Source organism: Microcaecilia unicolor, chromosome 12, assembly GCF_901765095.1.
Source record: "Microcaecilia unicolor chromosome 12, aMicUni1.1, whole genome shotgun sequence".
NCBI lineage: Eukaryota > Metazoa > Chordata > Amphibia > Gymnophiona > Siphonopidae > Microcaecilia > Microcaecilia unicolor.
In genome coordinates, this window is record NC_044042.1 from 98,246,638 (window position 1) to 98,271,633 (window position 24,996).

Consider the following 24,996-nt stretch of genomic DNA (forward strand, 5'->3'; position numbering starts at 1 on the left):
AAGTGTATCCCTGATTGGTAAGAAATAAAATGCTTCTTCTCATATTTCTTATAGCCTTCTGAGTCTGTTTTTCTCCTTCTTTTAGTACTTTATAAACAGATTATATGCTGCAGTGGTGGATACTGTTAGCTACTGTATAGACTTGTGTTTAGTTACCTAGAAGGAGGACAGGCAAATTGGAGGATATTCAACCCAGTGGTAATTGCCCGGTTTCTGCCGGGTTAATGTGAGAGCCCTTACTGCCACCTCAGTGGGTGGGGGTAAGGGCTCCCCCCCCCCCCCCAAAAAAATGGCTGTGCGGCAAGTGCTTTACTTGCCACTTGGCCATTTCCTGTAGGAAAGTGAGACTTCCTTTTTACCAGCTGTGGTAAAAGGGGGCCTCAGCACTCATGTAAAACCCACGTCGACACCAGCACCAGCTCCCTTTTGCCTCAGCTTTGTAAAAGGGGCCCTTGGTTTGCAGTTTGAAGGACCCGATGAATGAAAAAACTTGTCCACCCTCTTTAGAACCAGATTTCTGGCTAGCTGCATGGGTGAGTTATATTTCTGAGGGTCTTAGGTGTTTAATCTCAATGTAAAATGATTACACTATCTATGCACATGATTGTATAAGTTATGTGATTGACTTTGATTCCCTTGGTTTGTGTACTGGGAAGAGCCAACGAGGCTGAATCAGCAGAACTAGCTCAATCATAGCTAGCCTCTGTTGGTCTGTGGTCCCATGAATCTTTGTTCATAACTAACCAGGGGGGTTTGCTCCCAATTTTATATCCTTTTCCCAATTCGCCAAGCTCAGCCGTCACAGCAACAGTCCTCTATCTGGAACCAAACTGCAGGACTTATTCTGAAATCCTAAATCGTAGGCCCTGAATCTAGTCACTAGGCACCTGATATTCAAAAGTTAGCCAGCAGGTCAGCAGCCAAAAACTGTACGTAAGCGGTTATAAACGCCAAAGCTGGATAAAGCCAATATTCAGCGGGCGACGGACAACCAAATATTTGCGGAGACCGGCTTCCACAAGCCAGCCAAGATCGGAGGTGACCCAGGTCATGCCAAGATGTTTACAAGTCTAGTAGATAAAGCTAACATTCAGCATGGTGTGTCCAGTCAGCTTCTGTCATATGGCCAGCTATATTTAGGAGTAGTATTCTGCCGGATATCTCTTTTCCAGTTTTGAATATCTGGTCTAACTCGTAGCTGCTAAGCCCAGCAATAGGTATTTGAAGTTGCTATAATTCATTTTCGAATAGGGCTGCATTTTGATAAGAAATTTTAATCACAATTAATCATGCAATTAAACCAGTTTGACTACTACTACTTATCATTTCTATAGCGCTACTAGATGTACGCAGCGCTGTACACTTGAACATAAAGAGACAGACAGTCCCTGCTCAACAGAGCTTACAATCTAATTAGGACAGACAAACAGGACAAATAAGAGATAAGGGAATTACTAAGGTGGGGATGATAAAATAAGGATACTGAACAAGTAAGGGTTAGGAGTTAAAACCAGCATAAAAAAGGTGGGCTTTTAGCCTAGATTTGAAGACAGCCAGAGATGGAGCTTGACGGACCGACTCAGGAAGTTTGTTCCAGGCATATGGTGCAACAAGATAAAAGGAACGGAGTCTGGAGTTAGCGGTGGAGGAAAAGGGTGCAGATATGAGAGATTTACCCAGTGAATGGAGTTCCCAGGGAGGAGTGTAGGGAGAGATGAGAGTGGAGAGGTACTGAGGAGCTGCAGAGTGAATGCACTTATAAGTGGTGGACTTTGGTCCTGGGGAACTGGGTTTGATTCCCACTGCAGGCACAGGCAGCTCCTTGTGACTCTGGGCAAGTCACTTAACCCTCCATTGCCCCAGGTACAAATAAGTACCTGTATATAATATGTAAGCTGCATTGAGCCTGCCATGAGTGGGAAAGCGCGGGGTACAAATGTAATAAAAAAAAAAAGAGGAATTTGAACTGTATGCGGAAACGGATAGGGAGCCAGTGAAGTGACTTGAGGAGAGGGCTAATATGAGCATAGCGACACTGGCAGAATATAAGTCGTGCGGCAGAATTTTTAACAGATTGAAGAGGAGAGAGATGGCTAAGTGGGAGACCTGTGAGAAGCAAGTTGCAATAGTCTAAGCGAGAGGTGATAAGAGCGTGGATGAGGGTTCTGGTAGTGTGCTCAGAAAGAAAAGGGCGAATTTTGCTGATGTTGTAGAGAAAGAAATGACAGGTTTTAGCAGTCTGCTGAATATGTTCAGAGGAGTCGAAGATGACTCCAAGGTTATGAGCTGATGAGACAGGGAGGATGAGAGTGTTGTCCACAGAAATAGAGAATGGGGGAAGAGGAGAGGTTAGTTTAGGGGGAAAGATAAGAAGCTCAGTCTTGGTCATGTTTAGTTTCAGATGGCGCTGAGACATCCAGGCAGCAATGTCAGACAGGCAAGCTGATACTTTGGCCTGGATTTCGGCTGAGATTTCTGGTGTGGAGAGGTAGATCTGGGAGTCATCAGCGTAAAGGTGGTACTGGAAACCATGGGATGAGATCAGAGTACAAAGAGAAGAAATATAGATGGAGAAAAGAAGAGGTCCCAGGACAGATCCCTGAGGTACACCAACTGACAGTGGAACAGAAGTGGAGGAGGATCCACCAGAGTATACACTAAAGGTACGATGGGAGAGATAAGAAGAAAACCAGGAAAGAACAGAGCACTGAAATCCAAGTGAGGACAGTGTATCAAGGAGTAGGCTGTGATCAACAGTGTCAAAAGCAGCAGATAGATCGAGAAGGATGAGGACTATGATTAATTGTGCGATTGAAGCTTGTTTGGTTATTTATTTATTTCCTATTGCAGCTTCTTGTGACTTTGAGCAAATCACTTAAATCTCTATTGCCCCAGGTACAAAATAAGTACCTGTATATAATATGTAAACCGCTTTGATTGTAACCGCACAAAGGCAGTATATCAAATTGCATTCCTCTTCCCTTCCCTAAAAGACTGATAATCTCCATCTTTCCTGTCCTCCAGATCCAACATATCTCCCTTTCTCTTCCTTACCTCTTCCCCCAGGTTCCGTTATCTCTTTCTCTCTCCCTCCCTCCTATTGTTCAGCACCTCACTCTCCCTCCCCTCCACCCTCATGAGTAGCAACACAAACTTGGTGATGAGCAACACAAAGTTCTTTTCGTGGCTACTTTGGCAATAGCTTCCACTGGTGACCCCTCCAGTTCTGCTTGCAGGTCTGCAGCTCACTCAACTCCCCCCACTCAAGGGTGGGCATGTGCCCCCTCTCAATTCTCCTCCCCCCATTCTTTCTTCAAGGTGGTGTTCTGTTAGACCCTGGCAGTGGCTGCCTGCGGCCAGGTTCGTAACTTTCCCTCTGACCCATCCCGCCCCTGCAAATTGATATCAGAAAAGGCAGAACGGGCCAGAGGGGAAGGTTTGGAGCAGACCGCAGGAAGCATATGACCAATAGAAGACCATTTTCAAGATAGGCTGAAGTGAGAGGGGTGATGTTGAATCCTGGTTGGAGGGAAAGATGCTGGGTCATGCTGAGGACAGTAGTCGGGAGTGGAAGAGAGCAGAAGAGATTTTGGAGGAGACAGGAGATGCTGCAGCGCAATTAAATTCTCTAAACGTGATTAATTTTTTTGTCGCAACTGATGATTAACACATTCATCTTGTAGTTAACTACGATTAACTTGCAGCCTTATTTTCGAACATTCTTTCACTTACTTTACATTTATATGACACTTTTTGGTATTATGCATCTTTTTCAATAAAGTTTCATTTGATAACACAGTAACGTAGTAAATGACGGCAGATAAAGACCTGTATGGTCCATCAAGTACAGGTGGGCTATGGTAGGCATCGGGGGGGATGGGGGGTCAGGTATATGAAGACTGTTGTGACTGTGGCTTGCGGGGTTGTTACTGTTGGGGTGTCTTATTGTGTAGCTATTGATTCTGTTAGGCATTACGTTATAATACCAAGACAGACTTATGGGGGAAATAAAGCCATTGTAGACAAACTGGTTTTCTCTGATAACCTGCCAGTTTAACCATTTCCGGTTTTCATTTTTAGCCTGCTATATTTGAGGTTCCCGGCTTGTAGTATCAGTCCTGCCTTTTCCCTGGTGGCAATACAATCAGCTACACCAGATGGCAAGGGAGGAAGAGCAGAGGTGGTAGACGAGACGGCAGCTGTTCCTGGCATCTCTCCAGGCCCAGCCCCAAGGACAAACCCAAGCACAGGTCCAAGGACAAACCCAGTATCATAGGTACAAGGCTCACAGGCTACACAGGCTCAGAGTGAGTTACCTCCAGCTTACAGAGGAAGAGGCATTTCAGAGAACCAGATTCAATAGGGCACCATTACTGACTTCTGTGAGCTGTGGAGAAATGATCTCAAGACCTCTACTCTGAGGAGCCATACCTTGCCAGTGGCTGTGAGGGTCACCACAGCCCTGTCCTACCTGGATACTGGCACTTTCCAGCGCCTTGCTGGGCTTACCACAGGCATCACACAGTCTGCCACCTGCCATTGTATAGATTGCTTCCTGCAAGCTCTGCTCAGGCACATGCATGACTGTGTCACCTTTCCACACACCCCTCAGCAAAGGCAGCAGACCATGAGGGAGTGATAAGACTGCACACATGTTGCCCTTAAATCATCTGGGCAGCAGGAGAGAGCCTACAGGAACAGAAAAATGTTTCATTCTATAAATATGCAGGTAGTTTACAACACTAGGCTTATCTTAATAGATGTGTGTGCCAGATTACCCAGTTCATGCCACGACGCCTTTATTCTAGACCAGCCCAGGCTGTGGTAGGACTGTGCCAATGGTCTACTGGGGTTAGGTAAGTGCCAGAAACAACAGTGTCTGTGTTCATGACCCAGGTATTGAGAGTGCATGCAGACACACACAGTGGTATGGCAGAGCTGACCTTTGCACCACATCTATGTATCAGTGGCATAGCTAGGTGGGGCCATGGGGGCCTGGGCCCCCCAAAATTTGCTCTGGGCCCCTGGTTGGCTGGTGGGGGTCCCCACCCCCTGCCAGCTGAAGTCTTTGTCCAGCAGTGGTCTGCGGTGGTGCTGCCGCATTGCCTGCCCTGCTCTCCCCCTCACATCAGGCACGCTCCTTTTAGTGAAATTGAGCATGCCAACCAGGGGCCCAGAGCAAATTTTGGGGGGCCCAGGCCCCCATGGCCCCACCTAGCTATGCCACTGATACATAGAAGTCTTCAGCCCCCGCCAGCCAAGGTATTTGCGGTGACGGTGCTTCAACTGGCAGGGGTTGAGGCCCCCCCCGCCAGCCAAGATGTTACAGCGGTGGCAGCGGAGGGGGGGCGGAGGTGCCCCCCACCTTGGGCTCTGGCACCCTCCCACCATGAGGTCTGGCTATGTCCCTGCTATGTATCTACTGCAACTCCTATCCCTCCACTCCCAACAACTTTGGTGGTGGCACACATACAGGCTCAGGGTCAAACATGCATGATCGTAAGCACTGTCAAATATGTATACTACTACTACTTAGCATTTCTATAGCGCTGCCAGGGTTACGCAGCGCTGTACAAGTTTAACATGGGGAAGGACAGTCCCTGCTCAAGAGAGCTTACAATCTAAAGGTTACAAACTATGTAGTCAGTGTAGGTAGCATGAATGGGGAAGGTGGTTAGGCGCCAAAAGCAAGGGAGAAGAGATGGGCCTTAAGTAAGGACTTGAAGATAAGTACATAAGTATATAAGTAGTGCCATACTGGGAAAGACCAAAGGTCCATCTAGCCCAGCATCCTGTCACCGACTGTGGCCAATCCAGGTCAAGGGCACCTGGCATGCTCCCCAAACGTAAAAACATTCCAGACAAGTTATACCTAAAAATGGGCAGGGAGGGCGCTTGGCGTATGGGCCTCAAACAAAACAGACGCAAAGAAACCATATGAAGAAAAGCCATAATAATATACACAAACAGCATAAAGAAAGCGAAAGCAGAACACTACAGTACATATACGAACCTCGACCAGACCAATATTCAAACTCATAAACAAACTACTGAAAACTCAGAACATATTGGCAACAACTGAAACACCACCAAATGCAGACGAGCTTGCATAATACTTCAAAAACAAAATAACAAACACAAGATCAAACCTTGTAAACCCACAAATAAACATCACAGACTACCTACAGCACTGGGAAACATGACAACCACACCAAACCACCCCAACTAGACACAGTAAAGACACTATTGACAAAATACGTGCATGCATACTGCCTACTTCACAAATGCCCCAGACTGGTTTATTGAGTACTTCACCAAACACATCACATACATGTTTGAAAGAGGTCAATTTCCAACTGACAAAGGCGACATAGTACTCACACCTATCCCCCAAAACACTACCAGCAAGTTCAGCGATATCACAAATTGTAGACCAGTAGCCTCAATACCACTACAGACCAAAACGATGGAAGGTCTAGTAAAACAGCAACTAATGGAATACTTGACAAAATTCTCAATTCTTCATAAATCCCAAACAGGTTTCAGACCACAACACTTCGCTGAGACGGTCATAACCACCCTGATAATGAAATTTGAAGCATAATATGCTAAGGACAAAACATATTGCTACTACAATTCGACATGTCAAGTGCGTTCAACCTAGTAGACCACACCAATGACACTGCTTGACAACATAGGAATCAGCGGTGCAGATCCTACATTGTAAAGATGTGCAACCAAACATCAGGCAAATGGATCTCTGAGTGCGGGGTACCACAGGGATCGCCAATAATCACCAATACTGTTCAATGTAATGATGGCACCACTCGGAAAAAACTGGAATTAATGGGTTTCAACCCATATATGTATGCAGAGATCACCATCTTCATACCTTTCCAAAACAATATCACAAACAGACAAGACAAAATGAAAAAAAGGATTGGACCTCATGGAAGAATGGGCAACAACTTTCAAACTCAAACTAAACAGAGACAAAACCAAATTCCTAGTACTATCCATCCCACACAACCCCACATCCTACCAAAAATTCACAATCAACCAACAAACATACCACATCGAAACACAACTTAAAATACTAGGAATCATTCTTTACAAACATCTAACACTAGACAAGCAAATATCACCAGTACCATCAAATTGCTTCAGAACACTATGGAAACTAAGAATAAGGGATTATTCCCTAGACAATCTTTCCGGATACTGGTCCAATCAATCATACTATTGCAACTAAACTACTGCAATGCAGCATATGTAGGGTGCAAGGAAAACACACTAAAATTGCTGCAAACAGTCCAAAACATAGCAACAATTTTCAAGAAACCAAAATAAGAAAGAACAACCCCACTGCTTGAAACACTACATTGGCTACCAGTCAAGGTAAGAATATTTTTCAAAGCGAGCCCCTAATCTTCAAGATACTATTTGGAAGGGCACCCAAATATATGCTTAACATAATTGAACTATGCTCAAAAAAATGCCAGCCCAGTAAACAGAAACTACCTACTCCTACAGCTACCCAACTGCAAAAACACCATCTACACAGCAGGATTTAGCTACCAGGGTTCCAAATGGTGGAACTCGATACCAAAAACCATAACAAGCACCACAAATCTCCTCTAATTCAGAAAAGAAATGAAAACCTACCTCTTCATAAAGTTCTACAGCTAATCACAAAGATATCATTGCCTTCCTTTCAAATCTACCTCTTCAAAAACTATATGAATAAACATCACCAAAACTCTACAGCTGAACACAAAAGCTACCACTACCTTCTCCTCTTCAAATCTATCTCTTCAAAGATAACCACCACAAACTATAGATGCCCTCTCCACATTGCACAACACTATTGTAACTCCACCAAAATGTAAATTGTAAGCCACTTTGAACCGAAATGTCTTTTTGGATAATAGTGGGATACAAGAATGCATAAATAAATAAGTAAAATGTGCTGAAAAAATTAACCATTAAAATGTATTACAGTACTACGATTAGAGGACCTTTATTGGACAGAAAGAAGCACTGCACTATATCAGACATGCTAAGAGGAAAAGGAAATGTAAACAAACAATCTTACTATGCTTGCCTTATACTCCCAGTTAATCCCAACAGATAGTTCAACTATATTAGCAGGATTTACTGTTATGATGTAATGTAATTCTGTTCACTGTATACTGAACAGTTCCACTGTAAGACATTAAGGGGTCCTTTTACTAAGCTGCGGTAAAAAAAGGGCCTGCGGTAATGGCAGGGACCGTTTTTCCTGTGCGCCAGGGTCCTTTTTACCACAAAGGGCTAAAAGCCCCTAAAAAAATGGATATGCGATAAGATTACTCTTACCACATGGCCATGCGGGGTGGGGGAACATTTAATGCCACCCATTGAGGTAGCAGTAAAGGCTCCCACGGTAGCCCAGCAGTAACCAGGCAATGCCCGATTATCACCGGGTTAGTGCTGCGCTATAAAATGAAAAGTTTTTTACGGCATACCAGAAATGGTGCCCGCTCAAGGCAGAACTACTGCCGGTGGCCACATTGGGCTAGCAGTAGTTCCGGGTTAGCGTTTGGTAAGCCAACGTTGGGCTTGCTGCTGCTTTGTAAAAGGGCCCCTACAAAATTATTTCTATAGATAAGATGTTAATTGTAAATCACTTAGAATTTGTCGGTGAAGTGGGCTATAAATGCCAAATTAAATTAAATTTGCATCTTTACATGGGGCGGGGGAGACTACAAGTAGATAGATGCCTTCTTTTAGGTGCCCCAATGCTACGTGCTGAGAACCTATTTTATAATGGCATCTGGGCACCGAAATCCTGTCCTAGAATACCATCGGTGTGCCTTACATATACACATTTGCCATAGACCTCGCATAACTGCATTACCATAAATGCAGCAAAGGCCATACTTATCTTTATTTTAAAATTTGATATACAGCTTTAGCTAATGAAAGGTCCACGCAGTGTACAAGAATAATTCCAGATAGAATAAGAACTCCAATTAAGACAGGAAAGACCCGCATACATAACACTAGAAGTAGGCTGCTTCACTAGCAGACTGTGCAGGCCGCACACCGCAACAGCTAATTAGCAGGTAAATTAAATGCCAACTGAAAATAATAAGGTCCCGATATTCAGACCACAGGAGATAGCCAGGCTGTCTCCAGTGGCCCATGCCGAACCCGGGTATTCAATGCCGGGCCATTTCCGGTGACCGCCTGTTATGTTTGTGGGTAGAGAGCCCTTGGCACGTAGCACAGTCCTATGAAAGACTGAATCCCCACAAGATGAGCAGAAGGCAACTACTGATAGCAGGGTAAAGAAAAAAGCACAGAGGGCTGTAGGAGCCCAGTCACACAGGAAGCAGGAGGCTGTGCTGAAAACTCTCTAGAGGTGCACGCGGACAGAAATCTTACCTGTCCCCACCCATCCCCACAAGAATTTAATGATACATTAAAAAAAATTTCCGGTCGGCTCTCTGTCTCCATCTGGGTTCAAGCTGCAGGAATGGAATTTGGAACTTGGAACACTCTGGTGCGCGCATGGAAGACTTGTCTCTCATTCGCTAGCACTGACAGGTCACCGCATGCACACGCCAGTAGGTTAGGTGACATCTGATGCTCATGCCTGTATCAGAGCTGAGGTCTGTGCATCAGGGAGCAGAGTAAGTGACAACAGATAAAGCGAATGCTACATACCTGTAGAAGGTATTCTCCGAGGACAGCAGGCTGATTGTTCTCACTGATGGGTGACGTCCACGGCAGCCCCTCCAATCGGAAACTTCACTAGCAAAGTCCTTTGCTAGCCCTCGCGCGCCCGCGCGCACCGCGCATGCGCGGCCGTCTTCCCGCCCGAAACCGGCTCGAGCCGGCCAGTCCAGTATGTAGCAAGACAATACACTTCAAGGGAAGACACAACTCCAAAGGGGAGGCGGGCGGGTTTGTGAGAACAATCAGCCTGCTGTCCTCGGAGAATACCTTCTACAGGTATGTAGCATTCACTTTCTCCGAGGACAAGCAGGCTGCTTGTTCTCACTGATGGGGTATCCCTAGCCCCCAGGCTCACTCAAAACAACAACCATGGTCAATTGGGCCTCGCAACGGCGAGGACATAACTGAGATTGACCTAAAAAATTTACCAACTAACTGAGAGTGTAGCCTGGAACAGAACAAACAGGGCCCACGGGGGGTGGAGTTGGATCCTAAAGCCCAAACAGGTTCTGAAGAACTGACTGCCCGAACCGACTGTCGCGTCGGGTATCCTGCTGCAGGCAGTAATGAGATGTGAATGTGTGGACAGATGACCACGTCGCAGCTTTGCAAATTTCCTCCATGGTGGCTGACTTCAAGTGGGCTACCGACGCTGCCATGGCTCTAACATTATGAGCCGTGACATGACCCTCAAGAGCCAGCCCAGCCTGGGCGTAAGTGAAGGAAATGCAATCTGCTAGCCAATTGGATATGGTGCGTTTCCCTACAGCCACTCCCCTCTTGTTGGGATCAAAAGAAACAAACAATTGGGCGGACTGTCTGTGGGGCTGTGTCCGCTCCAGATAGAAGGCCAATGCTCTCTTGCAGTCCAATGTGTGCAGCTGACGTTCAGCAGGGCAGGAATGAGGACGGGGAAAGAATGTTGGCAAGACAATTGACTGGTTCAGATGGAACTCCGACACAACCTTTGGCAGAAACTTAGGGTGAGTGCGGAGGACTACTCTGTTGTGATGAAATTTGGTGTAAGGGGCCTGGGCTACCAGGGCCTGAAGCTCACTGACTCTACGAGCCGAGGTAACTGCCACCAAGAAAATGACCTTCCAGGTCAAGTACTTCGGATGGCAGGAATTCAGTGGCTCGAAAGGAGGTTTCATCAGCTGGGTGAGAACGACATTGAGATCCCATGACACTGTAGGAGGCTTGACAGGGGGCTTTGACAAAAGCAAACCTCTCATGAAGCGAACAACTAAAGGCTGTCCTGAGATCGGCTTACCTTCCACTTGGTAATGGTATGCACTGATTGCACTAAGGTGAACCCTTACGGAGTTGGTCTTCAGACCAGACTCCGACAAGTGGAGAAGGTATTCAAGCAGGGTCTGTGTAGGACAAGAGCGAGGATCTAGGGCCTTGCTGTCACACCAGACGGCAAACCTCCTCCAATGAAAGAAGTAACTTCTCTTAGTGGAGTCTTTCCTGGAAGCAAGCAAGATGCGGGAGACACCCTCTGGCAGACCCAAAGAGGCAAAGTCTACGCCCTCAACATCCAGGCCGTGAGAGCCAGGGACTGGAGGTTGGGATGCAGCAGAGCCCCTTCGTCCTGCGTGATGAGGGTCGGAAAACACTCCAATCTCCACGGTTCTTCGGAGGATAACTCCAGAAGAAGAGGGAACCAGATCTGACGCGGCCAAAAGGGAGCAATCAGAATCATGGTGCCTCGGTCTTGCTTGAGTTTCAACAAAGTCTTCCCCACCAGAGGAATGGGAGGATAAGCATACAGCAGACCTTCCCCCCAATCCAGGAGGAAGGCATCCGACGCCAGTCTGCCGTGGGCCTGAAGCCTGGAACAGAACTGAGGGACCTTGTGGTTCACTTGAGATGCGAAGAGATCTACCAGGGGGGGGCCCCACGCCCGGAAGATCTGTCGCACCACACGGGAATTGAGCGACCACTCGTGAGGTTGCATAATCCTGCTCAACCTGTCGGCCAGACTGTTGTTTACGCCTGCCAGATATGTGGCTTGGAGCACCATGCCTTGACGGCGAGCCCAGAGCCACATGCTGACGGCTTCCTGACACAGGGGGCGAGATCCGGTGCCCCCCTGCTTGTTGACATAGTACATGGCAACCTGATTGTCTGTCTGAATTTGGATAATTTGGTGGGACAGCCGATCTCTGAAAGCCTTCAGAGCGTTCCAGATCGCTCGCAACTCCAGAAGATTGATCTGTAGATCGCTTTCTTGGAGGGACCACCTTCCTTGGGTGTGAAGCCCATCGACATGAGCTCCCCATCCCAGGAGAGACGCATCCGTGGTCAGCACTTTTTGAGGCTGAGGAATTTGGAAGGGACGTCCCAGAGTCAAATTGGAGCAAATCGTCCACCAATACAGGGATTCGAGAAAACTCGTGGACAGGTGGATCACGTCCTCTAGACCCCCGGCGGCCTGATACCACTGGGAGGCTAGGGTCCATTGAGCAGATCTCATGTGAAGGCGGGCCATGGGAGTCACATGAACTGTGGAGGCCATGTGGCCCAGCAATCTCAACATCTGCCGAGCTGTGATCTGCTGGGACGCTCGCACCCGCGAGACGAGGGACAACAAGTTGTTGGCCCTCGCCTCTGGGAGATAGGCGCGAGTCGTCCGAGAATCCAGCAGGGCTCCGATGAATTCGAGTTTCTGCACTGGGAGAAGATGGGACTTTGGGTAATTTATCACAAACCCCAGTAGCTCCAGGAGGCGAATAGTCATCTGCATGGACTGCAGGGCTCCTGCCTCGGATGTGTTCTTCACCAGCCAATCGTCGAGATATGGGAACACGTGCACCCCCAGCCTGCGAAGCGCCGCTGCTACCACAGCTAGGCACTTTGTGAACACCCTGGGCGCAGAGGCGAGCCCAAAGGGTAGCACACAGTACTGGAAGTGGCGTGCGCCCAGCTGAAATCGCAGATACTGTCTGTGAGCTGGCAGTATCGGGATGTGTGTGTAGGCATCCTTCAAGTCCAGAGAGCATAGCCAATCGTTTTGCTGAATCATGGGGAGAAGGGTGCCCAGGGAAAGCATCCTGAACTTTTCTTTTACGAGATATTTGTTCAGGGCCCTTAGGTCTAGGATGGGACGCATCCCCCCTGTTTTCTTTTCCACAAGGAAGTACCTGGAATAGAACCCCAGCCCTTCTTGCCCGGATGGCACGGGCTCGACCGCATTGGCGCTGAGAAGGGCGGAGAGTTCCTCTGCAAGTACCTGCTTGTGCTGGAAGCTGTAGGACTGAGCTCCCGGTGGACAATTTGGAGGTTGAGAGGCCAAATTGAGGGTGTATCCTTGCCGGACTATTTGGAGAACCCACTGATCGGAGGTTATAAGAGGCCACCTTTGGTGAAAAGCTTTCAACCTCCCTCCGACAGGCAGGTCGCCCGGCACTGACACTTGGATGTCGGCTATGCTCTGCTGGAGCCAGTCAAAAGCTCGCCCCTTGCTTTTGCTGGGGAGCCGCGGGGCCTTGCTGATTCGCACGCTGCTGACGAGAGCGAGCGCGCTGGGGCTTAGCCTGGGCCGCAGGCTGTCGGGAAGGAGGATTGTACCTACGCTTGCCAGAAGTATAGGGAACAGTCTTCCTTCCCCCGAAAAATCGTCTACCTGTAGAGGTAGAAGCTGAAGGCTGCCGGCGGGCGAACTTGTCGAATGCGGTGTCCCGCTGGTGGAGAGACTCTACCACCTGCTCGACTTTTTCGCCAAAAATGTTATCCGCACGGCAAGGCAAGTCCGTAATCCGCTGCTGGACTCTATTCTCCAGGTCGGCGGCACGCAGCCATGAGAGCCTGCGCATCACCACACCTTGAGCAGCGGCCCTGGACGCAACATCAAAAGTGTCATAAACTCCTCTGGCCAGGAATTTTCTGCACGCCTTCAGCTGCCTGACCACCTCCTGAAAAGGCTTGGCTTGCTCAGGGGGAAGAGCATCAACCAAGCCCGCCAACTGCCGCACATTATTCCGCATGTGTATGCTCGTGTAGAGCTGGTAAGACTGGATCTTGGACACGAGCATAGAGGAATGGTAGGCCTTCCTCCCAAAGGAGTCTAAGGTTCTAGCGTCCTTGCCCGGGGGCGCCGAAGCATGTTCCCTAGAACTCTTAGCCTTCTTTAGGGCCAAATCCACAACTCCAGAGTCATGAGGCAACTGAGTGCGCATCAGCTCTGGGTCCCCATGGATCCGGTACTGGGACTCGATCTTCTTGGGAATGTGGGGATTAGTTAATGGTTTGGTCCAGTTCGCAAGCAATGTCTTCTTCAGGACATGGTGCAAGGGAACAGTGGACGCTTCCTTAGGTGGAGAAGGATAGTCCAGGAGCTCAAACATTTCAGCCCTGGGCTCGTCCTCCACAACCACCGGGAAGGGGATGGCCGTAGACATCTCCCGGACAAAGGAGGCAAAAGACAGACTCTCGGGAGGAGAAAGCTGTCTCTCAGGAGAGGGAGTGGGATCAGACGGAAGACCCCCAGACTCCTCGTCAGAGAAATATCTGGGATCTTCCTCTTCCTCCCACGAGGCCTCACCCTCGGTGTCAGACACAAGTTCACGGACCTGTGTCTGCAACCTCGCCCTGCTCGACTCCGTGGAACCCTGTCCACGATGGGGGCGTCGAGAGGTAGACTCCCTCGCCCGCATCGGCGAAGCTCCCTCCGCCGACGTAGTCGGGGAGCCTTCCTGGGAGGTGGCCGCGGTCGGTACCGCACGCGGTACCGACGTCGGGGACCTCAACCTGGGCGATGGGCCAGCCGGCGCCACGCTCGACGGTACCGGTGGCGCAAGCACCGCCGGTACCGGAGGGGTAGGGCGCAACAGCTCTCCCAGAATCTCTGGGAGAACGGCCCGGAGGCTCTCGTTTAGAGCGGCTTGAACAGAGGGTGAGCGGTCCTCTCGGTGCCGATGCCTGCTGGGTGCCGAATCCCTCGGCGACCCAGAGCTCTCGGTGCCGACACGGGGAGGAGACCGGTGTCGATGCTTCTTCGATTTCTTCCGAAGCATGTCACCGGAGCTCCCCGGCACCGACGAGGAGGACGTCGAATCCACCCGTCGCTTCCTCGGGGCCGAGACTGAAGAAGGTCGATCTCGGGGGGGCTGTACCGCAGGAGCCCTCAGGGTAGGCGGAGACCCACCCGAGGGCTCACCGCCACCAGCAGGGGAATGGACAGCCCTCACCTGCACTCCACCCGATGCACCACCGTCCGACGACATCAGCAGACGAGGTCCTGGTACCACCGACGTCGATGCAGCTATCCGATGTCTCGGCGCCGATGCAGAGGCCCGATGCCTCGATGCACTCGATGCAGGGGCGGCCGAGGAAGATGGTCTGGACGCTGACGACGTCGATGCACTCGAAGATCCCGGTGCCGATGCCGACGAAGAGCCCGAGAACAACACGTTCCACTGGGCTAGTCTCGCTACCTGAGTCCGCCTTTGAAGCAGGGAACACAGACTGCAGTTCTGAGGGCGGTGCTCGGCCCCCAGACACTGAAGACACGACGAGTGTCGATCAGTGAGCGAGATAACCCGGGCGCACTGGGTGCACTTCTTGAAGCCGCTGGAAGGCTTCGATGTCATGGGCGGAAAAATCACGCCGGCGAAATCAAAAGCCGAAATGGCGAAATTCGAAGCACCAAATTTAGAGGGAGAAAAAATCTCGACCGAGGCCGAAAAAAGGCCTACCCCGACGACGAAAGAAAACTTACCGGGGCAAAAAAGCTGGAAGTACGGGGAGGATTTACACGAAACCCGGCGGGGGGTTTCCGGAGCACTTCCCGACGAGGACAAAGCTTTCCCGAAGGAAAAAAACACGTTCAAACAAATTGGACGCGCGAGGTCGACTTTCCGGGGCTCGACACGGCGAAAACACGACCGTACCGAGTGCGGACAAAAGAAGACTGGCCGGCTCGAGCCGGTTTCGGGCGGGAAGACGGCCGCGCATGCGCGGTGCGCGCGGGCGCGCGAGGGCTAGCAAAGGACTTTGCTAGTGAAGTTTCCGATTGGAGGGGCTGCCGTGGACGTCACCCATCAGTGAGAACAAGCAGCCTGCTTGTCCTCGGAGAAAAGCCTGAACGGTCCATCCAGTCATTATCAATTCATGATTAAATCAACAATGAACGTGATGTTATACACTTGATTATGGTCCTTCTGTGGTGTTTCTGGGACATAAACCATAGAAGTCCACCTGGCTCTGTCCTTATGTTCCAACTGCTGGAGTTGCCGTTGAAGCCCACTCCAGCCTATTCATCTTCTCATTTGCGGGATACAGACCGTAAAAGTCTGTCCAGCACTGTCCTCATGTTCCAGCTGCTGAAGATGCTGTCTAAGCCCTTTCCAGCCCATCCTAAACCGGATTACCATATATGAGACACAGACGGTACAGGTCTCCCGGTATCAGCCCTAGTTCATCACAGCCAGAGTCACTATCTAAGTGTCACGCGACACATCCACACACGTGCAGCCATTTAAGTTTAGTTTTTTAATAACTTCCATTTTCTAATTAGAGATCCTCTGTGTTCATCCCACACCTTTTTGAATTCCATCATCATTTGTGTCTCTACCACCTCCTTAATGGAGACTTTCCACATCTGTGCTGTTAAAGCAAGGAGGAGGAAACAGCACTCAAAGAACTTGGTACTTGGTAGGTGAGAGGCTGGCGCAAGTGCAGCATACACTTCCACAGGAACCCCGCAGGAACTGCTTCCATCCCCACAGGATCCCCAGAGAACTGCTTCCATCTCTGCGGGAATCCTGCAGGTTCCGCAACATTCCACAAACCCCGTTCCTGTGCAGGTCTCTACTTTGGGGAACACATGAGTTTTTAGCTTCCTTCTGAAACTGAGGTGAAGACAGCCATAGCATAGGAGGCGTTTTTTGGATCAATTATTCTCAGATGATGGCTCTCCTATTGTTACATGCTCTAACATACCAAGGGCAGGATGGTGGAGGCGACCCGCCCCGGGTGCAGGCAGCAAAGGGATGCACCGAGCAGGTGCACGGCTGTTGGCTCTACTGCTCCTCTGCATCCTCTGATGTTAACTTCCTGTGCAGCAGATCGGCAGAGCTGACCGTCGTGCGCATGCTCAGTGCACCCCGTTGCTCGGATGGCAACTCGTTACATGCCATCAGTTCAACTGGAAAAACACACATTGCAAGCTTCATGGTGCACATCAAATAATTCTAAGTAGCAGACTCAGCGTGAAGTTTGTTTTTGAGAAGCTACTTTTATCATCAAACAGCCCTTTATCGTGTGCTGAAAAGAGTTGAAAGCTATCAAAGGTGTAGATAGGCAGAGCAGATAAGCTGTATGGTTTATAGTTTATTAAAAGACTTTTTATACCGCCTTTCCGAGATAAGTCAGACCGTGTACAGACTAAAAAAAAAAAGTGAAGAAAAGAACGCCATCATTGAAAGGAAAGAGACAAGGACAGAGAAGCATTCAACCATAAAACAAAGTAATTAAAAGTAGTTTAAAACATAAAACACACTCAGGAGAGGCAAACTGGTTATCTCGCCACAACACACCACTGTCCCGGGAAAAATCAGTCCTGTGATTATAGAAAAGCCTATTAAAAAAAAAAAGGTTTTTAAGGCAATCTTAAAAGGGAACCCAAGTACTGTTTGGGGGATGGAATTCCAAAGACAAGGGACCAGGGGAAAAAAAAAAGCAGAATGCCTAGTAGATTTGTAATGGGCTGTTTTGGGTGAAGGAAGTATCAAACAGGGTTGCCAGGTGGAAAATTTTTTTCCAGCCCACTGGAGCCCAAAAAACAGCCCAAAAACCGCCCAAACACAAACCCCGCCCCTGACACCCCCACCCCCGCGTCACCACCCCCGCCCCCGCCGTCATCAACCCCGCCCCCGCCGTCACCGGCCCCGCCTCCCACGTCACCGGCCCCGCCTCCCCGTCATCGGCCCCGCCTCTCACGTCATCGGCCCCGCCTCCCCGTCATCGGCCCCGCCTCCCACGTCATCGGCCCGCCTCCCACGTCACTAACCCCGCCCAAACGTCATTAACCCCACCCAAAAACGCCATTAACCCCGCCCCCCCGCGGCCGAAAAAAACCGCCCGAAGCACAAAAACCAGCCCAAAAAACCGCAACCCGCCGCGGGCAAAAATTTCCCGCGGCGGGTCGCGGAAAACCGCCCAATTGGGCGGTAAAACCGCCCACCTGGCAACACTGGTATCAAACGGTGGGCATTGAGGGAGCGAAGCTGTTTGGCAGGAGTATAAGCGGAAATCAAGTTAGACAGATAGGATAGGACACCCAAGCGAAGTGCTTTAAAAGCTACTGGGCTTCTCTGTTTCAATGCGCTCTCAGATGAGAATTCCTGCAAAGCTGACCATAAATGATGGTACATCATAAGTACATAAATACAGTATTGCCACACTGGGACAGACCAAAAGTCCATGAAGCCCAGCATCCTGTTTCCAACAGTGGCCAATCCAGGTCACAAATACCTGGCAAGATCCCGAAAAAGTTCAATACATTTTATGCTCCTTATCCCAGAAATAAGCAGTGGATTTTCCCCAAGTCAATTTAATAATGGTCTATGGACTTTTCCTTTAGGAAGCCATCCAGACCTTTTTAAAACCCCGCTAAGAGCATTTTGTTCTCCCTGACAGCTTTCTTGATTTTTATTCCTTCTTGCTGGGATGATTTGACGCAGATCACCCACCAGCTGAAAGCTAGGGAGCATGTCCTCTGTGACATAACCCAACACACTGTCATTCCTGGCCCAGCAGGGTCATCACTCCTACAGCTGCAGCTGTCCAGCCTCCCTCCTAGTCTCCCCTCTCTGAACTTACTAATGTACCCCACCCCCCCCCCCCCCCCCCCCCCCCCCCCCCCCCCACCCCCCCACCCACCAGCCCTCTTTGGATGTAGCATGAATCTTTCTTTTTTTCTTTTCTTTTTTTTTTTTACTTTCCTTTTATTAGATATTCACAAATTTACAAGCAAAATTAAAAAATGCTTATCAGAAAATGGGACCAAAAATGAAAGAAATATTAAAAATCCTAACAACCCTAAAGAAAACAATTACAGAAATTAAAAAAGATCCACTTATAGTCCCCCAATTAATGGGATTCAACAGAAATTAGAGAGAATAATTAATCAAAAAACAAAGCAGAAAAAGCATCAAGGAAAAGGCCAAAACTTGTTCACTATTTCTTATACCTGAAAGTCACTCTAAACAGGAGATTGGCTAACCGCCAGCAGAGAGCAGGAAAAGCCTTATGTCTTTGCTGAGTCTCTTTACCCACATCAGGAAAGCGTTTCAATTTTTGGTCTTTATTCAAATTTATTCTGTTCTTGAAAAACAGACGAAGAATAAACCAGCCAGTATTCAAAGCGAGTTACCTGGATGAGAACGGCTGCCTACTGGTTAACTCGCTTGTTCACGGCTATACAGCCATTTTCACTGGTACGTATTTTATTTATTTTGTTTATTAGGATTTCTTTACCGCCTTTTTGAAGGAATTCACTCAAGGCGGTGTACAGTAAGAATAAATCAAACCTAAACAACAGACAATTACAGCAGTAAAAATATTCAAAAGTATGGCTTAGTATACTACTTACAATGTCAACACAATATGTAACAGAACATTTTAATTGACAGTGAAGGGTAAAGCAACGATGGAACATATAGATAGGTAAGAGAGTAAGAAGAGTTAGAAAGTAAGGCGACTAATTTAAAGAAAGTTGCACATGAGATCATAGAGATGGTTAACATATAGGGGCCCTTTTACTAAGCTGTGTAAGCATCTACGGGCGCCCAACACACGCCAAAATGGAGTTACCACCCAACTACCGCGTGGCTCTTGTGGTAATTTCATTTTTGGCGCGCGTCCAATACGCGTATCTGAAAAATATTTTTTATTTTCGGGCACACATAACGGATGTGTGCCAAGTGGCATTTGACGTGCGTAGGTCATTACCGCCCAGATTCTTCATCGCTAGGTCAATGGCTGGCGGTAAGGTCTCAGACCCAAAATGGACGCTTGGCAATTTTGATTTTGCCGCATGTCCATTCTTGGCAAAAAAAGGCCTTTTTTACAGGCGCACTAAAAATGGATCATCGCGCGCCCAAAACCCATGCCTATACTACCGCAAGCCATTTTTCAGCGCGCCTTTCTAAAAGGATCCCATAGATAGGTAAGAGAGTAAGAAGAGTTAGTAAGTAAGGTAACTAATTTAACAAAGGTGCACCTGAGGTCAGAGAGATGGTTAAATATTATCTCAGCTAGGGTAGGAGTGGATAAACATGTCCTGCTGCAGTATGTGTGTGTGAGTGAGACTAACAAGTTAGTTAGTTCTTCCTAGGGTTACCATATTTTGTCCCCCAAAAAGGAGGACACATGCCCCGCCCCCTTTCACACCCCACTCCGCCCCATGACACCCTCACTCCGACCCTATCACATTTTCCCCTCCCCCTGTCACATACTCCATCGCCCCCCCCTCCCTGTCACCCCCCTCCCCTTATCTTACTACTGCCCTGGTGGTCTAGTGACCTCTTCGGGGCAGGATATCAAGCCCGGTGCTCTAACCACTAGGCCACTCCTTTACATGATAGCCTATGTTGGTGGTTTTCACTGTTTTCTGTAATTTATGAGAGACTGTGGATCCTTCAACATTTTAGAGCTAAGTAGACACATTGAAAATAATTTTGCTCAGTGTGCTGCTGCGGCTAGGAAACGAATAGAATGTTGGGTATTATTAGGAAAGGTATGGAGAACAGATGTGAGGATGTTATAATGCCGTTGTATCGCTCCATGGTGCGACCACACCTTGAGTATTGTGTTCAATTCTGGTCGCCGCATTTCAAGAAAGGTATAGTAGAACTGGAAAAGGTTTAGCAAAGGGCGACAAAAATGATAGTGGGGATGGGACGACTTCCCTATGAAGAAAGACTAAGGCTAGGGCTTTTCAGCTTGGAGAAAAGACGGCTGAGGGGAGACATGATAGAGGTATATAAAATAATGAGTGGAACAGGAGGATGTGAAGCATCTGTTCACACTTTCCTAAAATACTAGGACTAGGGGGCATGCGATGAAACTACAGTGTAGTAAATTTAAAACAAATAGGAGAAAATATTTCTTCACCCAACGCGTAATTAAACTCTGGAATTTGTTGCCAGAGAACGTAGTGAAGGCGGTTAGCTTGACAGAGTTTAAAAAGGGGTTGGACGGTTTCCTAAAGGACAAGTCCATAGACCACTACTAAATGGACTTGGGAAAAATCCACAGTTTCGGGAATAACTTGTATAAAATGTTTGTACGTTTGGGTAGCTTGCCACGTGCCCTTGACCTGGATTGGCCGCTGTCGGGGACAGGATGCTGGGCTCGATGGACCTTTGGTCTTTTCCCAGTATGGCATTACTTATGTACTTATCTGTGAATTTTCATTTATATTTTTGTAAGAGATATTTAAAATGAGGGTTTTTTTTTAAATTTGTATTGACACGACTACTAAATCTCCTATGTAGGCTTAAAAAAACACTTCTAGGAACACACATTTTCCATCACTTTTTGTATTTATTTGATTTTCTCCAGGATTGTTTGTGCATGTCTGTTTGTTGTCTGTGTTCCTGCCTTTTGAATCAATGCCCACGTTTCTTGGGGATATAGCACCTACCATCAGAGCTACCGAGTCTACCCCAGCTCCACAACATTAACTGTCTTTCTGCTACTATCATTTGTCCACAGAAAGCCTATAAAAATTATATTAACAAGGTTATGTTCATGAGTAATGCGTAAGTACATAAGTATTGCCACACTGGGACAGACCAAAGGTCCATCAAGCCCAGTATCCTGTTTCCAACAGTGTCCAATCCAGGTCACAAATACCTGACAAGATCCTAGAAAAGCTCAATACATTTTATGCTGCTTATCCAGAAATAAGCAGTGTATTTTCCAAAGTCAATTTAATAATGGTCTATAGACTTTTCGTTTAGGAAGCCGTCCAGACCCTTTTAAAACCCTGTTAAGCTAACTGTACCCAGAGAAAACGTTCCAAGGGTTTAACAAAAAATAGGGAAGTATAAAAAAAGAAAGTCATAGAAATCATTAGAAAAAGTGTAGTTATTAAAATTAGTGGCTGTGCACGTAAGTGATCCCTTTTTACCCCTCCCCCAGTGAGCACCCAAGTTTAATACCACCAAAATACCTACAGAAGCGCACCTTAGTAACAGAACCCTTGCTGTTTGGAAAATAAAGGGCTGAAGGGAAGTATTCTTATTAAGGGGTCATTTTACTAAGGTATGCTGAAAAATGGCCTGCGGAAGTGTAGACGCATGTTTTGGGTGCGCGCAGAATCATTTTTCAGTGCACCTGCAAAAAAAAAAGCCTTTTTAAAATTTTTTGCCAAAATGGACATGCAGCAAAATGAAAATTGCTGCGCGTCCATTTTGGGTCTGAGACCTTACCACCAGCCATTGACCTAGCGGTAAAGTCTCATGCGGTAACCGGGCAGTAATGACCTACCCGTGCAAAATGCCACTACGCACGCCGGAAACTAAAAAATATTTTTGGGGCATGTAGCAGACGTGCGCCAAAAATGAAATTACCACAAGAGCCATGCAGTAGCTGTACAGTAACTTCATTTTGACGCATGTTGGGCGCACATAGATGCTTATGCGACTTAGTAAAATGGCCCCTAAGTCCTTCTGTGACCTTGGGCAAGTCACCTCCACACATTTCTAAGTCTCACAAAGTTTTTTTTGTTTGTTTTTTTTTAAAGAGACAAAGTTTGCATCTTTGGTTACTTGCTATTGAATAATTCAAGGTACTGCAAATGTGTTCCTGTATCCTCCAGCATGACTGAGATGCTAGTTCAGTTATCGGGTTAGGAAACATACATAAGCCTGAGCTCGGAATTTTTGATGCTTAACTTCAACAAATAAATACTGTACGGTATGAGAAATCAGTCACCAGGCATTTAAGCTTTGAGAAAGAAAAGTTCCATGCATCCAGATTTGGTTGTTTTCCTATGTGGTTGGAAGCTAAATAATAAAATCCCTCCATAGAACTATTTCCATTTCCACACTGGGATACAAGTCCTAAGTTTTTATATATTCTTTAAAATAAAAGATTGCTAAATGAAGCCCGATATAGCCCTGTACATGACTCAGCACATGGAAATCATAAGTTTTGAATTGACACTGATGGCTGGCTTCAGTCTACACTCTCCCCCCCCCCCCCCCCCCCCCCCCCCCCCCCCAAAAGTAACTTTCAACAAGCAAATTGAAATATATCTACCTGGGCAGTTTCTTAATACTTGAACAACCACAAGTGAATGACCTTACCTCCAACATCTAAGTCCACTTTGTAGTTGATGAAATGATTGTGGATCGTACCCAGGGTGTACTCCCCAACTCTATTTCCATATTCTGTCCCATTAGCAAAGAAAAATGATGATGTTATGTATCCTGTGGCATGAACTTTGGATTCAATTGCTCCATTGCTGTAGAAGATGAAGTCAAACACATAGTCATAATTGCCCAGGGTAGAAATAGATCTGACGACTAACACAGTGTTGGGTAGCCCTCCGTAATACATAGAATAAAAGTTGGAATAGTGGCGTCTCAAAGGCAAGCCAGAGTTTTGTTCAAAAATGCAGATGGAGTTTTTCAACTTCTCTGACTTTTCAGACTCCATTAGGTGATTTGTGTCCACATAGGTAGCTGTGTAGGGGCAGTCAATCCCCTTGACCATCTGAAATGCAAATCTTCCAATACCAAAACTCCCATCCATGTATCTAGTTACCATGCCACCGGGAGCATTTGACCCATAAACAGAAATGGCATCCTGGAGGCTCAGTTCATAAACAATCCTTTCTCCCTTAAATCTAATGTCAAAGAGACGTAATCCCGTATTCACACTGATGCCAAAGGCAAACCTCCAGGACTGAAAAAGCACTTGGTTGTTCTTGACACTGTAACGTGGACCATGAGGCTCATACTGCAAGGGAATGGCTGTTGTGGAAGCTTTTGGAGGTCTCAAGGATGCTAAATTTGTCTCTGGTGTAACTTTCTTAATCTTCACTACAGGTAAGTTGCCCAAGATGTACATGTTTTCCAGGTGAGTCATGTTATTGAAGTACATACCATTGTAAAATACCTTTTGCAGTTTCCACTGGGAAATATTTAGGCTTTTATGATCCACCAAAATCTCCAGGCCCACTGGGTGCAGGAAGAAACCAGCCCCTGGTGGATTCTGGAAGACAACAAACCATGTGTTGCGGTCTCCCGACTGGGACCCCCTGGGAGCAGTTGTGAGGCCAACAAAGTCTTCATCCTTTTCATAACCTAAAATTTCTCTCATAAATCTGCTGGCCTTGGGGAATTCTCCATCGTTCAGAAAAGAATGTAATTGATCATACTCCTTTAGAATAACTGGACGGCGATGATAAGGCAGATTGGCTTTGTATTTCTCCAATGTGATATCCTTGCAGTAGGTTGGCGTGGGGAGAGGGCCAACTATGTACTCTGTAATGTTGGGATCTGGTTGGTTGCCAAAGAAAACCACAGCCAGTGCCTCCCTCTTGGGCTTGGGTTTACCTTTATCCAAGTAGTCCAGTACCTTTTGCTTTTTAGGAAACTGCACATCTATGGAATAGATGCAGTTGTCAGAGGGGTTTGCATTAATGGCATCAACAAAATCCACCCCAAGCTCGTTCTTGAGGTAGCTCACCACCTGGGAGAACTCATCCGGAGTCAAGTCAGAGAAGACCGTGCTCTGGTCATCGTGCTTTGCCTGCTGATCACTGGTTGCTGGAGGTCCACAACTTTTTCCTTTGCCTGAGCCAGACAACAGGAGGCAAGTTAAGACAACAATGACAGCCAAAAGCAAGACCAGAATGACAAGAACTATTTTTAAATTCATTTTTGGTCACTTGCAGCTTATGATCTATGAACCTCTCGGTGTGCTGCCTCAGCTTTCAAAAGAGCTCTCTCAAACTTGTACAGTCTATTTAAATTACTAGATTTTGGCAGGAAATGTGGACAGGGAAGGGGAGGGCCAATGGAATGGCAGAGGTTTGATAAGATCCTCCTGGGGAAGTTTCTTCTTTGAAGCTCTGCAGAGCAGGAAGAGTTCAGATTGGAAAGGAAGGAATGTCAGATTCCTCATTTTTTTGACAGGAACTTCAGATAAAGGAGTTGCGAACTCCATCAGCTCTGCTCTCAGCCCAGTGCAAGAGAAAAGACTGTGAACCATTTCAGAAATGCAAAACTTCTAAATGTCATCTGATCC

The 24,996-nt window shown here is 47.5% G+C and overlaps 1 protein-coding gene across 1 annotated transcript in view; it reads right to left on the reverse strand.

Annotated features, from left to right (window-relative positions):
• Positions 1–24,675, reverse strand: part of LOC115481417 (membrane primary amine oxidase-like) — a 55,369-nt gene extending 30,694 nt beyond the window's left edge. The window contains exon 1 of the mRNA XM_030220504.1: positions 23,049–24,675. Coding sequence (XP_030076364.1) covers positions 23,049–24,627 — 1,579 coding nt within the window. The 5' untranslated portion in view covers positions 24,628–24,675. The remainder of the gene's footprint in view (positions 1–23,048) is intronic.
• Positions 24,676–24,996: the final 321 nt, after the last annotated feature.